This window comes from Enhydra lutris, unplaced genomic scaffold, assembly GCF_002288905.1.
Source record: "Enhydra lutris kenyoni isolate GAN:26980312 unplaced genomic scaffold, ASM228890v2 scaffoldscaffold22, whole genome shotgun sequence".
Lineage (NCBI taxonomy): Eukaryota > Metazoa > Chordata > Mammalia > Carnivora > Mustelidae > Enhydra > Enhydra lutris.
In genome coordinates, this window is record NW_019154106.1 from 43,152,696 (window position 1) to 43,167,130 (window position 14,435).

Consider the following 14,435-nt stretch of genomic DNA (forward strand, 5'->3'; position numbering starts at 1 on the left):
GATCATTTCTTCATAATGAAACCTGTGTGGCTCAAATACAGTGGGTTGAAATTCTTATCTTATGCTGTGGTAAATACTCTAATTTAGATTCACAAAAGGATTCTGTACCCTTTACTTAGGAGAGCTGTGCAATTTGCCCATAAAAAGACTGTTCAGCACCATTAGTGCATACCATAAGTGTTCAGCGACACCGTATTCATTAAACAGCACATCCTTATGCATAACCTTTTCAACCTCACACGTGTTTTTTTCCCTTTGAAGAATGACAAATGACAAAAGGATGAATGAGCTCCCTAAGCAACATTGTTGCCTTTAAGGATGAACTTGAGAACTTTAGCTTGATCCCCTCACAAGGGGGAAAAATCAGATTCAATCCTTTCTTACCTGAGGCAAGGAAGTTTTGTTTTTTTTTGTTTTGTTTTTGTTTTCCCCTCTCTCTGTAGAACTCATTCCATGGCCAAGAGAATAGCTTCTGACTTCAGAGACAGGTCCTTACACAACAGAAAAGTTTTATGAGAGCAATGATTGGAAAATTCCTTAAATAACACTTATTAAGCACCTACTAGGTCTCGATCCTGTGTTAGTCACTGAGTTGTAGAGATAACTAATATTATAGAATATTAACAGAACCTATACTCTCCAATCTTTGGTGTTAAATATCATAGGTTTCCTTAGCTTGATCAGATAGATTTGGTAGGGGTAAGGGGGGAGGAGGAGGAATACGATAAAAGGGTGAGGATGGGGGTAATTCTGCTTTTTGTTTGTTTTGGTTTAGAGAGCAAGAGGGAAGAGTGAGAATTTTATTGTGATCATACTTTTTCTTGGCAGGGGCGATGACTAACTTGTGTTCATTCTATCCATATTCTGTAGCGCCCCTATACTCACAGTAACCTCCAGTTACTGTCCCGGATCATTAAGTGCCTTCGGGTAGTCCCTTTCTGAATCTGCCCTCCCCCTTTCCCCAATTCATTCAGGCTTTTCTCAAACTTGTGAGCTATCTTCTCACTTCCATTTCAGGTACACCCGAGAGCCTGGCAGAAAAAGAACGGCAGCTCTCTACTATGATTACGCAGCTGATCAGTTTACGGGAGCAGCTCCTGGCAGCGCATGACGAACAAAAGAAACTGGCAGCCTCGCAAATTGAGAAACAACGGCAGCAAATGGACCTTGCTCGCCAACAGCAAGAACAGGTGAGCCCTGCAAAAGGAGCTGATGAACTGGAGATGCGGAATGTGCCAAGCTCAGCGAGTAATCACATTGATTGGCTTATTTGTCATAAGCATTCCTAAAAAAAAAAAAAAAAAAAAGGAAAGAAAGGAAGAAGCCTTCTAAAAATAAAATCCAGGGTCTTCAAGAATACTGAGATGGTATGTGAAGGACAAAGAAAGGCATCATAGCAACCGGGCGTAACTGAAGTGAGAACATGGTTCCAGAACATTTGGATTTGATTAATTACTTAGGGACTTACTCACGTGGGCATCATACATATTCCTCGTGTTAACCAAGAGTAATTCCAAGCTTAACCAAGAGTGAGTTGCTTCTCTCCAGGCCTTACTCTTCTCATCCAGAAAAGGAGGGTCCTGGTCTAGAAAATCTTTGAGGATCTTTAAGCTTACTGGTCCCGTGATATTCTCTGACTATAAAGCTGGGGTAGACGTAGGTCTCAGTTTTTCCAGAATAGCCCTGGCTAATGCCTGTTTTCCAGAGTGATTATTAATAACCCCCTATTCCACTTGCAAAAGTTGTCCTGGTTTGAATGATAAATTATATAAATTATATGGTCACTCTATTTATAGCATAGGTAAATCATTGAAAACAAATCAGCACATGGCTCCTCCAAGAATTTGATTTCACTGATTTAGATTTGAGAAGGAAGAAGAAAAAGCAAAGTTTAAATATATATCTTTTAAAAAATATATCACTTTCCCAAATGTTTTTCCTGTCTCACAAGAGTACATTAATCTAACAACAATGATCCTATAGAGTAGTCCCTGATGCTTTAGATCAGACAGACCCAAATTAATGTGCAGTTTTTAGGAATCTGACATTATTACTGGAATTATCTTTTCAGTTAAATGTATTTTATAGGGGTATATAGAGCAATATATGCTCTGTTGATTTTAATGAGTTGTGACGTCTGGTATTTTATATGCTTGAATATTTGCCCACATGTAGGAATATGGACTCAGCCCCTAATGGAAAATAACATAAAGGAACACTGTAAAAAATCAGAAGTTAGAATGTCATTTAGCCATCCAGAGATGACACAGTAATTAACTATTGACACTTGTGAATAAGCTAGCACAAATTAATCTTGACACATTTGCAGACGAGTGATATCTTACAGTGAACACTTTGTAATTATATTTCAAAATGAAAATTAAATGACACTTAAAACTAGGTTGTCATGCTCAATGAAGCGAGCATGTAGCTCAACCGATTGGCAAATAAAATTCAGAATTTGAGCCACATGGTGCTTATGTACCATACTTCACTGTGTCAAAGCCATACGTCTAGAGTGGATGATAGTAATTGCACTGTGGTGTTTTGGATGCATTTCTATGCAGCACTTTATCATTTAGGAGGGACCATCAGTATTAGATGCCTAGTAGTGTTTCACTGGTTTGCTAAGAGGAAATAAATATTCAGAGGATCCAGCATCTATACCTAGAGTTGCCGAGTTGTCCGTTTCTGATTTGAATGGTGACAAGCAGACTGGGCCTTTCCAATCTGATTAGACACAGTTTCCATTTTGCTTAAGAAGCTTTGAGAAGGTGTGGTCTCATCCCTCAAACTCTAGCCTGTGATAGCCGCAGCTCTATCATGAGTTCCAGTATGAGCTAGTCATCACCAGAAACCACAAAGCAACATCTGGGAGTAGACAGCTATGTTTTGTTATCTTGGGCTGGGTGAAATGTGATTTGGGTGTTTCCCTCTGCTCTGGGCTGAAGCATCAAAAAGACTCAAGAAATATACTGCTGAGGGCTGATCCATATTCATTTCCAATTCCAAGGTTGCCCATTCTAGAATATAGGCTTTTGGAAATAGAAGAAATAGGAAGGAAAAAACCATAACTCTTGCCTTTAGAGCACTACAAAACCAAGTCCTTCTAAGTAGTCTCTGGCCACTTTTCCAACTGGCTTCCTGTGTGGGCAGTGAGTAGGTTGAGCGCGTCCCTCCCCCCCACTCCATCCCAACCTCGGGGCTCCAGCTTTTGAGGCAGTAGACAGCCTCATGCCTAGCTCATGTTTTATAGTAAATACAATTATGCCGAAGAAGTTGCTTGCTCTTCTGAGGGGCAGACTCAGTCCTCAGCAGGGCTTGCATTAAGTGGCTAATATTTCTTCTAGAGACCAGATGACACGTTCACATGTTGGATTTGATTGTTGGATGAAGGAAGGAAATGTAAAACTTTTATGTGGATCCTGAACTTTAAAATAAACACGTTCCCCTCAAAAGGATAAATATTAAATTTTGTTTTTAAGAAGTGCTTTGTACATGTAACATCCACAACAACAACAAAAAGATTTCTGAATTTTTGCTGCTTTTTTGGCACTCCCTTGACAATATTTGTAAGTTGTATCAGTTCTGGAAATCTTTCCTTCAGAAAAGGTTGCACCAAAGTAGACCGCAAGGAATAGAAAATTCTTTCCTGGCTTTGCTTACAGATTTTACTTTTTACATCCAAATCAAGCTCTTGAGAAAAATGTAGCCAGAGTTTTCCTGTCTTTATTCTCCAAAGATCAGATTTCGACATTCCCACTCTTTCCAGATGACCAGTGCAGATATGGATGAACTGCTCCCAAGTGTCATACAAGGGCACTGTTCACCTACAGAGAAAGATTTAGGGGGTAAGCAGAGAAGTGGCACCTGTTTGAAATTTTTCATTTTCTCCAGCTTACTAAGTCTGCCTCTCTCATTTTATAGGAACTCTTTCACACAGAAGTGCAGTAAAGCATTCTTGTCATTCCAAGAGAGATACCTGGGGTAATGGCAAAGGTGCAAGCATTTCATTTGAACTTAACGAAACTTTATTTCTGATAGATTGCAAGACAACAGCAGCAACTTCTGCAGCAGCAGCACAAAATTAATCTCCTGCAGCAACAGATCCAGGTCAGTGTATTTTATTACTCTCGGCTGATGGTACTTAGATACTTTCCTCCTTGCAAATGGAATGAAAATGTGGCAAACGCACCCCTCTCTTGTCAACAGTACCAACAGGGCCGTTACTCAACGATGTACAGTTGTATACATGGATGTAAGAAACATCCATCACGATCACATGGTGGTCTAAGCATTCTTTTCGGATGTGAGGTGTACACAGAATAAAACTTATCTCTTTTTCCTGTTGCCATTTGCCCAACCCTCACCCAGTAGAAATCTAAATGGTTTCAAAGGTAGCACACACTTGCTGTTTTTATTGCCATAAACCATTTTCTGTTTTGTATTTTACCATCTAATGGCATCACAGGGAGAAGCTGACGCTTATTTCCTTGTTAGGACTGTCTGATTGGGTCAATTATGAGACAAGTCTTAAAACCTGGGAAGAGATCATAACAATTAATTTGGCCTTTAATAAATATTCACTGCATTTTTGCTGGATGCTGAGGGGAATAGAAAGATCAATGAATAATTATGTGTCTTCAAGGAGCTTATAGTCTAGGAAGGAAGAAAGACTTGTTCCCAAATAATTTTAACACAATTTTAAAAATCCCTTTTTTTGTTGTGGCAGTATGATATGGTACATAGATCATGATTTCAATGGCCTGGGAAGGAATTCTGATTTCTGATGTTCCTTTAGATACTTGATGGTTAATGTAACTAATACCTATCTGAGATAGGTAAGGGAAGAGACCTCCATTTTTTGAAAAGGAACATGGGTATGTGACTTCTAGAAAACCGTAGAATACAGACCTGGTTGTCCGGAGGTTAATCCTGAGGAATACTCATTCCAGACTTCTATCTACCTGCCACAACCTCAGTGCTTTCTCTTGGTTACTGTGGATGTTTTCTAACCTCTGCAATCTGTGTTGCAGTCCAGTTGGGGTGGTATATTATGAATTATGGCATTCCTTTGCTTGAGTTTAATATTACACCTTCCTGTATGTTTAAAAAAAATCAATCGCATGAAGTCATAGTTTACTCTTCTACTCTTTCATTGGTGAAAGCCAGTGATTTTAACATAGAGCCTTGCTTCATTTGTTAGTTATACTTGGTGTTCCATTTAAAGTACCCCAGCTTGGTGCTTGAGTAAGTCCCTGGACCTCATTTGGCATTTTGTCCAGTTATCTTTACCCAAAGGTTTTAGCCAGTGTCTTCATTGTTGCTATTTAATCCATTCTGATTCTGTCTTCCCTACGTAAGTGTGTATGTTTCAAAATAAAGAGTCCAAATAAGGGAGAGATGGAATGTCTCAGGCATTTTTGACAGTCAGCTTTTACAATTAAATCTTGGGATAATTTCTCATCCTGATATCTCTTTTATGACTCATGCTGTGATTCCTAATTAAATAACTGTCCAGGTGTTCCTTGGTTCTGCCCTTATTAGAATTTTCAGTGTGTCACCTACTGCTAAGGTCAAGATTTTTAGCCTGTGGTTTCCTACATTTTTCTCTAGATTCCTCTCTAAGAACTCAGTAGGTGTTAAATAACCTGATCATTTAGTTCTCTCTCTTTCTCCTATTTTAAAGCAGGAATGAAAGAACTTTCCTGAGATGTTCCCTGATTTATCAGTTACTTATTGTTAATGTTTTTACTATATCTTTATATTTATTTCTTTATTTATTTTGAATGTATTTCACTTCTTCGTCCACTGTTGTTTATATGAAGTGGCTGTCTTAATTGATGTTTGCTTTTTGGTACAGAGGATGTCAGATGAATAGCGACCTAATCAGTTCAGGGCAATTTTTATGAAATATTATTAGTATTTACTGATTGCATAGGATTTTATAGTACAACTTTACTATGTGAAATTGGTGCCTTTTTTCAAGAAACTATAGAGTATGATGTTAAAATATTATTTATTAGAATGTTCAATTTGAGAATATGGGAAATTGTTTTTTCAAGCTTTTTAATAGAAGTTTAATTGCTTTTAAAACTGTGGATATTATTGTTTAAATTTTTAAAAATTGAAGATAATCAGCACTTGATCTCAGCTGTACAAATTGTAAAATCAGAGAGATTCAAAGTATCAGAGTTGCATTCATTGTAGATATGTAGGAATCTTCATAATAAGAATTCATATTTTAAAAAATAACAGGAAGCAATAACCTGTATTTATAGTTCATTCTGTCCTGAGCTACTGTGTTATTTCATATCTTTTCAGTGTTTATCTTATCAGTATAGACCATTCAAAGAATTTTTCAAATGCTGAAAAACACTCCTTACACAAAACATATTCATCTCTGACACTTATGAAACAGGTATTTGATATTCAGACTTTTAGTTATTTATTTTTTTTTCTGCAAGGGGAATGGGTTAACTGTATTTTCAAATACGGTTTTGACAAGCTATCGTCATGATCAAATTTAGAAGAGATTATTATTGGGCTAATTTTAGTATACTTTTTGAGCAAAATATGAGATTTAAGAGATGCTTCCAACACTTTCTATCATGAAAGACACATTGTCCCATTTGAAAACAAACCAGAATAAAGAGTAAAAATAAGGTGAGTGCAAAACCTTCTTCTGAAAGCGAATGTATACAGAGACAATTTGAGCCAAGTTTGAACTTCTTTCTTCTTTTTAAGTCTTGAGTGCTAGAACCTGTTAGCTAACATGGTCAGCAAGAGTAAGCCATGGCAATTGGCTATGGAGAGCTGCAATTGGTTATGGATCGGGGGTTACATTCAAGATTGCACTCTACTTCTAGTTCAGAATGCCGACTTGTGAATTAGTCTTGCTGTTTCGGAATTTTCAAGCTGTAATATAAAGGAAGGGAGGAGTGTCTAACCTCTTGTAATAACCACAGATCAACACATCTGGGCCTATTATAATCAAAACAAATGAAAACCGGAATGGTTTCCAAAGAGTGAAAAGCAGGATTTTTCCTTAGAGGTAGGAAGAGGCATGATGAAGACAGTATTGTAGAAGTCCCATGTCTTTATTATGTGAAACCATCCAAAACTTAAATGTGTAGTTAAAAACCATTTCATTTATATATTTTTCTTCCTTAAATACAATTTTTGACATAATTTTGTCTTAGTAAATTCTAACTAAATTGTGAAAGAGGCACTATGTAAGCCATGTTGAGAAAGTAAGATGAATGAGTTTTGTGAACCAATGTTTTTATATTTTTGATGAGTCGATTTTTGCCATTAAAAAATCAGTGTAATAACTTGAAATGATAATTAAAATGTTTTAATATTAACAGATCTTTTAGGAGCCTGTTTCCTTAGTGAATTCAAATCCCTCTGTTTGTGCTTTGGGGAAAATGGTGATTCCTCTAATTTGTTTCATATTAAGTAATTCCCCCGATATAGAGCCCAGAAAAAGTTAGACATTTTTGATATTTCCTGGACAGAAATAGCAGTTTCATCAAGTCTACGGAAAGCCAAAATAATGGATGATGGAACATGGGTCCCTGGAATTGGGAATGTCGGTTCCTGTGCTTTAATTCCAAAAGACAGGTAACTGCTTTGGTCATATCATCTTCCTTGCTCTCCACCATTGCATTCAAGTGTCTTAGCCAGTCTTTTGAAGCATTTTATTTATGAGTTATGTTGACCAGTCAACAAAACTCACTTTTAATCTATTGGACATATCAAAGTATATGTACAGTATTTTAATCAACTACTAAATAGAAGGCTAGTCTAAGCAAAGGAGAAAATACTTTATAAATCCTGCTTTCTTGATCCATCTGTTAATTTATGTATCCAACCTCAGCTGCCCATGTCATGGTTCTTGAATCTAGAGAAGATAGTCTTCATGGATGCAATGTACCACATTCTTTGGTTTCAATAGCACATTACCAGGAACATATTTAATATTGACATTTTGTTGCTAAAGCTTAATCTTTGGAAGAAGATATCTCAGTGAGAAACTTACTTTTCCAGACATGAACAGTGTTTTCTCCCTATTCATGTCTCTTCAAACCCCAATCTTAGAGATGTCCAAGTGGTTTATATTGTGTGCTATGCGGGCAGTGTATCACATCACTGATGGAACCACACTGGTCTTCTAACACTGGGCTGGCTGGTTGGGGGATTATTGGGGCATTTGGCTTTCTGGGTCAGATCCAACGATTTAGTGAATTCATCCACACATGCCTTTTTTAGTATAATTGTGAAACTTGAAATTCTTATCTTTTTGTTAATCTTTATGAATTTTACTCTTTGTGATGAATGTGCAATATTCCTTTCTTCATCATTTCATACATGCATTAGATGGCAAACTCCATTAGATGGCAAATGCCATTGCTGCTGCTTTCCACATACTCTATCTCATCTGAAAGCTTTCTACTTTAAATGCTGTATTACAGGCTGCTTATTTACAAGTGTTTTTCTCCTCCCTGAAGCTTCATTTTGCTCTTGAGAGTATACGAGTATTTTTCATACACAGTATTTTCTATTTTGGCTATAATATATTCCTGTGTGCTTTTCATAAATTTTGTGTGTCTCTGTGTGTCTGTCATGGGATAGAGCAACATTCGATATGCATTCTTCTTCCTCCTGTCTGCTAACCAGGAGAGAGGCTAATATAAAAAAGGAGATGATTGTTCTTAAACCATTAAAGAGAATAATTTGAGACCTACTCTCACCTTATAAGGAGATAAACCTTGCCTTTTTTTTCCTTCAGTATGATTAACTATAGGCATTTCAGGTATCTGCTGAGCAGAATAAGGACTACCTTTTTATGCGTAGTAGTTGTCTAAGGATCAGAAATAATTACTTTGTACATTAGCCTTCATGGCCTGTATGACCTGGTTAATTAATTTTTTGCTAAGATAATAATAATAGATATATATTTGAGGATATGCTTCATCATTAAGTATCTAAGTGACCTCTAATTTTAAGAGCTGGACCTTGGCATTTATTGTCTTCTGGAGATGGCTGTAGGGGCTGACACAAGCCTGATGAAAGTCAGGAGCCCTCTAGTCTCACGGAGTCGCTCTGTCATACGTTGTATCTCTGTTAATTATATTTAACATTGATAAACAAAAGCAATTACAGTGCTCCTGTTTTGGCTCTAGCCAATAGTTCTTTTTTGTGTTATTGATCAGGTAACGAATCTCCTTCCAACAGCCTCTGAACAGGACTAAATAAACCCGCTGGAAGTAATTCGATACCACTATTGGCACTGTACGTGGATCTGATACTCTCTTGCAATGAAATGAGAGCTATAAACAAAGCTTAGAAGTCGAGGATTAGCCCTCAGCTTCAGCAAGCCCTTAAAATATTTTGTAATTCTATCTTCAATCACGAATTCGCCAGGAAAAACAGACCCTGTCTCTTCTATTTCTCCGCCGTTCGCTGTTTTTAATTGCCCACAGGCAGGCCGTTGTGATCTTCTTTGGAAGTTTAAAACCAAGATAAAAATGCAAATCTAATTATTTCTTTTATGTAATCTAATTAACTTTTTAAGTAATGATAGATGCTCCATAGCTTGCTTCAAACATTTTAATAATGAAGTTTCTGAATTATAAAGAATAGGTAAAGCTGCTATAATTCAGGAAGAGCAAGGGCCTTCCCAGCTAAAAATTTAAATTCTCTGTGGATTAGAAACTCTGATTTAGCCCTGCTAGACTGTTAAAGTTGGAGTGGATCTAAAAATAAGAAGTGATACTTGCCCACATTCTATGAGTTACTTACTGTATGGAGTTATTAATCAGCCTTCTACCTGTTTTCTAAATGTGGCCCATAGCAGAGATGGCTCAGCAGACCAGAGCCTGAATCTCAATGCTTTCGAGGCACTGGGGCTTCAGTTACCCTTACCCTCTCTAGGTGACCCTCCCTTGTCTATTTTACCTGCTTATACTTATCTCTGACTCCACTCCCCGGCTCTTTCTCAAACTACTGATACTAAAAATTCTGGGAAACCAAAGTCTTTGCTTCTTTCTGCGATTAGTGAAAAAGGGAGAGTACATGACCTCTTCAAAGGCAGGAGAGGGTATGGAGTGAATGGGCAGATGACACAGGTGGTGCCGGCATGTGATATTGCCGTTACGTAACACTGAATCAATCCCATGGGGAAAAGGCAGCACTCTTCTGTTTTTTTCTTGACGTCTTTGATTACATTGAGAGCTCAGTTTAATGTTAGTCTTTAATACCTTTCTAGGATGTGCTAATCTCTCTCTGTAGGAAAGACAGAGAGAGAGAGAGTGAAAGAGCATCTTAGTCTCAGAGTCTCTGAAGGCGACAGCATTTAGCTACAGATAAAATGAAATAAAATAAAATAAAAAAAAAAACTTTGATTTTCGTACTTACCTGGTTATCTTGTATTTATAACAAGAGATTTTAGGTTTCTATTTGAGGTAGTGCTATTAAGTTTCCTTTTGAAAGAAATGTATTTAAGCAAAAAAAAAAAAAAAGAGTCAATTTAAATTAAAACCTTAAGCAAATAACAGTTGAGTACTTGGGTATGGCAAAAATTATGAAAATGGTCTTTAATGATAACTTTTGGGAAAGCTCTGAAAAAGTACTACGCTAAGAGGTATTAAAAGATCCCCCTTCACACTGCTTCCACTTTACAGAAGGCTAAACTTGAAACATCATATGGAAGTCCTCATGCTTCTCATTTGCTCATGGGGTGGGGTGAGGGTGGGTGGCTGTTCCTGGTGGACAACAATACTGTGAGTTTATCATTAAGCTATATTTAAAGATAACCCTGACATTATGGGTTTATTGGTTTTTTTTTTACCTCCTTTGGAATTAAAATGCTTTTTCTTTTTATGAAGTAAAGGTGATAATGGATGGTATGTACTTTGTTTCTTTGTTTTCCATTTGGTAAAATAAGACATTCCCATATATATGGGAATGTCATATATATATATATATATATATATATATATCTCCATATATCCCCAGTTTTGTTTTTCTTTAGAACTTCTTTGGAACTTTTTCTCCAGTCCAAATCCTGTACTTTATAGAAGAAAACCGAAACTCCAGACTTGTCCAATCTTGAAAAGTTAAATATTGTCTGAGCTATGAGTGGAACCAACTTTCTTGACTCCTAGTCTAGTGCTCTTTCCAACATTCCAGGTTGTGTCTCAATTTGCCCTTTTTGTGACTTGAATAAATCTTCGTGCACTTCAGTTTCCTAGTTTATAAAATGTGGATAATAACACCTAACATCTAAAAATCTCATTACATTCTCTTTGTCCTTAAACAGAAAAAAAATTGAAGGTTTGCCATTAGAATCAGTTTATATCCCAGAACTACTACAACTATAGGTATATACCCACAAGGAAAGAGATAAAAAGAACATAATTGGAATCTTCCTATAGTGTAGTATGAAATGTATTCATGGCTGAGTGACTCTTTTGGTGTTTATATATAAACTTCTTAGATAGTTATTTTACTTTCTGGGGGCTTTAAAGTGATATGTCTTTATGCTGAGGGTCGGTCACCTTTAATGTTAATACTTTTCTTTACAGCTACCTTCTCCAGCTGACAAAAGTGAGCAGTGAGTGACAGCATTTGATGCCAGTGGTTCTCAATCTTGGTTATACTTTGTAATCCCTTGGAAGCCTTTTAAAAATTCTAATGCCTGGGTTCCATCCCAGAGATTCTGATTTAATTGGTCTGGGGTACAGTCCTAGTAGAAAATGTTTAAAAACTCTCTAGAGTTACTAGAGGACAACCAAGACTGAGAAATACTACTTTAGATGGTGTAATACAGACTTAATGATTAAATGTGAACTCTAAGTTGTTTGGGCCATCTATCTATTTACCTGTCTAACATCTGTGTATCTATATTTATATCAATAGCTATCTATATCTACATAAATAGAGGGTTGGACATGGATTAAACAAATAATTCTTTAGCAGCTGAAATATACTTTTGACTTTGGTCACAACTGTTTTACTTAAAAGCTAGAAATCTTATGAAGGATCATGGTTTAAACATCTTAAATAAGTTTAGTTAATTGTTCTAATTACTTGATTTTTATTTATATATAGGTATACTGGCAAAACAAGAATGTGTTCAGAATATTTTTTTCCTTTGGGAGGTGGTATTTAAAATAAAAATGAAGGATAGCATTTCATAATAATATAAAAACTTTTAGAAAATAAATTCTCAGTTACTACTTAAACAAAATGATCCAGGAAATCAATCCATTATTTATTTTTATATGTGTTTTTTCAAAAAAATTCTCTACAAAATTGACCACATCTTGATATACTTGTGGAATGTACGAACCTGAATGCACCTTTAAGGTAGATTTGTACATATAAGTAGAAAGTATAGAGAATGTGATGCATTATTTCAGAGGGTTTGTAATTTAAAATTGTTAGGGAACTAGTACAGGTATTGATTAAATAAATCCAGATTTAAATTCCAGTTCTACTACTAATTAGGTCAGTGATCTGTTTTGCTACTTACTAGGTATGAGACAAGTTTCTTAATGCCTCTGAGTCTACATTTTAATAGTAATAGATGGATAATAATAGTACTTTACTAGTTGTGAGATTAGAGAGCCTCATATAAAGCCTCTAGTATGTGCTCAATGCATAGTATCTATCAGTATTTTTATTGTTGCTGTTTTTTAGCAAGTATCATTTCAGAGTACCTTATAGAGAAGAATATATCTATCTATCTATCTATCTATATATAGTATCTCTGTTTATAAGTATGTTTGTATCTATATACATATGCATATTTAGAACCCACAAATTAGCGATGTGAATATAGGGTAATCAACGTCGATACGCTTAAATCTATTATGACCATGATAATCTAAAGGAAAATAAAGAGCAATAGTTTTCTCTGGCTGCCAAATGAGGGCTGTTTCAATTGTCAGTGAGAGCAGAGTAAGTTTATCAGGCACTCAGAAGTAGTTGGCCAAGAATTAGGGCTACCTGGAGATTGTCTAAAAGAGAGCACGGCATTTTATTCTGGAAAACAGGGTCAAATTCTCACCTTTTACAACAAAATGGGCTTTCCTATTAGATCAATAGTGCTTGCGAAGTTAGAGGGACAGTAAACGAACCTTTCCAATTTATTTTATAGCTTAAAAAAAAACACAGATGAAGTTACGTGATGTAGCAGCACAAAATGCAAAAGTCTTTCTTGTTTAAAATAAAGTTGTTCATATAAATCTTGTGTATGCCATCTCCTGTAAGTCAAGCATTTGCCCAGCTTTTGTGAATTATGTCTATACTTAGAATTTAAGAAGTTAAACAGTATGCATACCAGACTTGAGAGATGGGAAATAAAAATTGATATACTGTGTGACTCTTGATATAGCACAGGGAAATATCTTTTAAATTCTGAAGGGATGTACTGACATAACCATTTTTAATTCACATAAGGTAACTCCCACTCAAAGTTATTAATGTTAGAGTCAGATAGTTCTACTTGTTCAAAATAAAAGAAAATAAATGATGCAAAAGGGATCAGGGTCTCACTGTGAGATGCTGGATTCATTTTATCTAACACCCGATACATTAAGAAAATCTTGAAGTTGTAACATTAAACAATGAAAGTCAAGGAATTCACGGATCAGAAGACAGGGTCAAGTCCATCCTCAGTCAGGGCATAGTCAGGACTTTTGTTGAACATACATTTCGGTAAAAGATTTGAATTTTCTACAGTGGCTGAAATTAGTGCAGATGGAAAGGGCTGTCAGCTGGGTGACTTAGCTGCTGCTGGAACATCTGACAAGGTGGACAAACTACTGTAAAGGACTCATAGCAGGCCTGGCTTATTCCATACTAGACTAGCGTCCTTCATTTCCCAGCCGCACAAAGGTTGGCTGCGCCTTTATGCATTCTTTAGTTGTAGTATTCATAGGAAAGGGGTGGGGGAGCCAAGAAAGCTGATTTTAGTTTCAGTTGGTCATCTAGTGACTTTTTTCCTTTTTGAAAGTTGTGATGATGTCAGGAACCAGTTACCCAAATTTGTATTTTATCTTTGATAAAAGATATAAGTAAGTCCTAGTTCACTGTTTCAGGAGCTAGCTGTTATTTGTTAATGTACAGAGAATTAGTTAAATACAAGGCTCTTTAGGATTCCTATAATTGAATGGTGCCTGAGGAGGCAATGTGGGGCCTAAAACTTCAAGGAGAGGAGAGCTCTCCAGCTGCTGGTTCATGTATTTGTCTGTCCTAAAGGACCTTTTTTCATCTTGTGGCTGTCAGCTTCTCCTTCCTCCTGACTTGCATTTCACTGAGAATCGAGAATGTCATGATAGCTCCCAGATCATCGGTTTAGGAGCTGATCATTGGTTTAGGAGCTGGAGGCTGGGGCTTGAAGGAATCAGCACGGATATAGTGGT

General features: G+C 36.4%; 1 protein-coding gene across 5 annotated transcripts in view; it reads left to right on the forward strand.

The window, feature by feature from the left end:
* The window catches only part of LOC111149639 (SRY-box 6), a 655,543-nt gene that overhangs the window by 410,197 nt on the left and 230,911 nt on the right, over window positions 1-14,435 (forward strand). For all 5 annotated transcript variants that reach the window (XM_022506831.1, XM_022506832.1, XM_022506833.1 and 2 more), the window contains 2 exons: window positions 1,018-1,190; window positions 4,045-4,113. In XM_022506831.1, coding sequence (XP_022362539.1) covers window positions 1,018-1,190; window positions 4,045-4,113 — 242 coding nt within the window. The remainder of the gene's footprint in view (window positions 1-1,017; window positions 1,191-4,044; window positions 4,114-14,435) is intronic.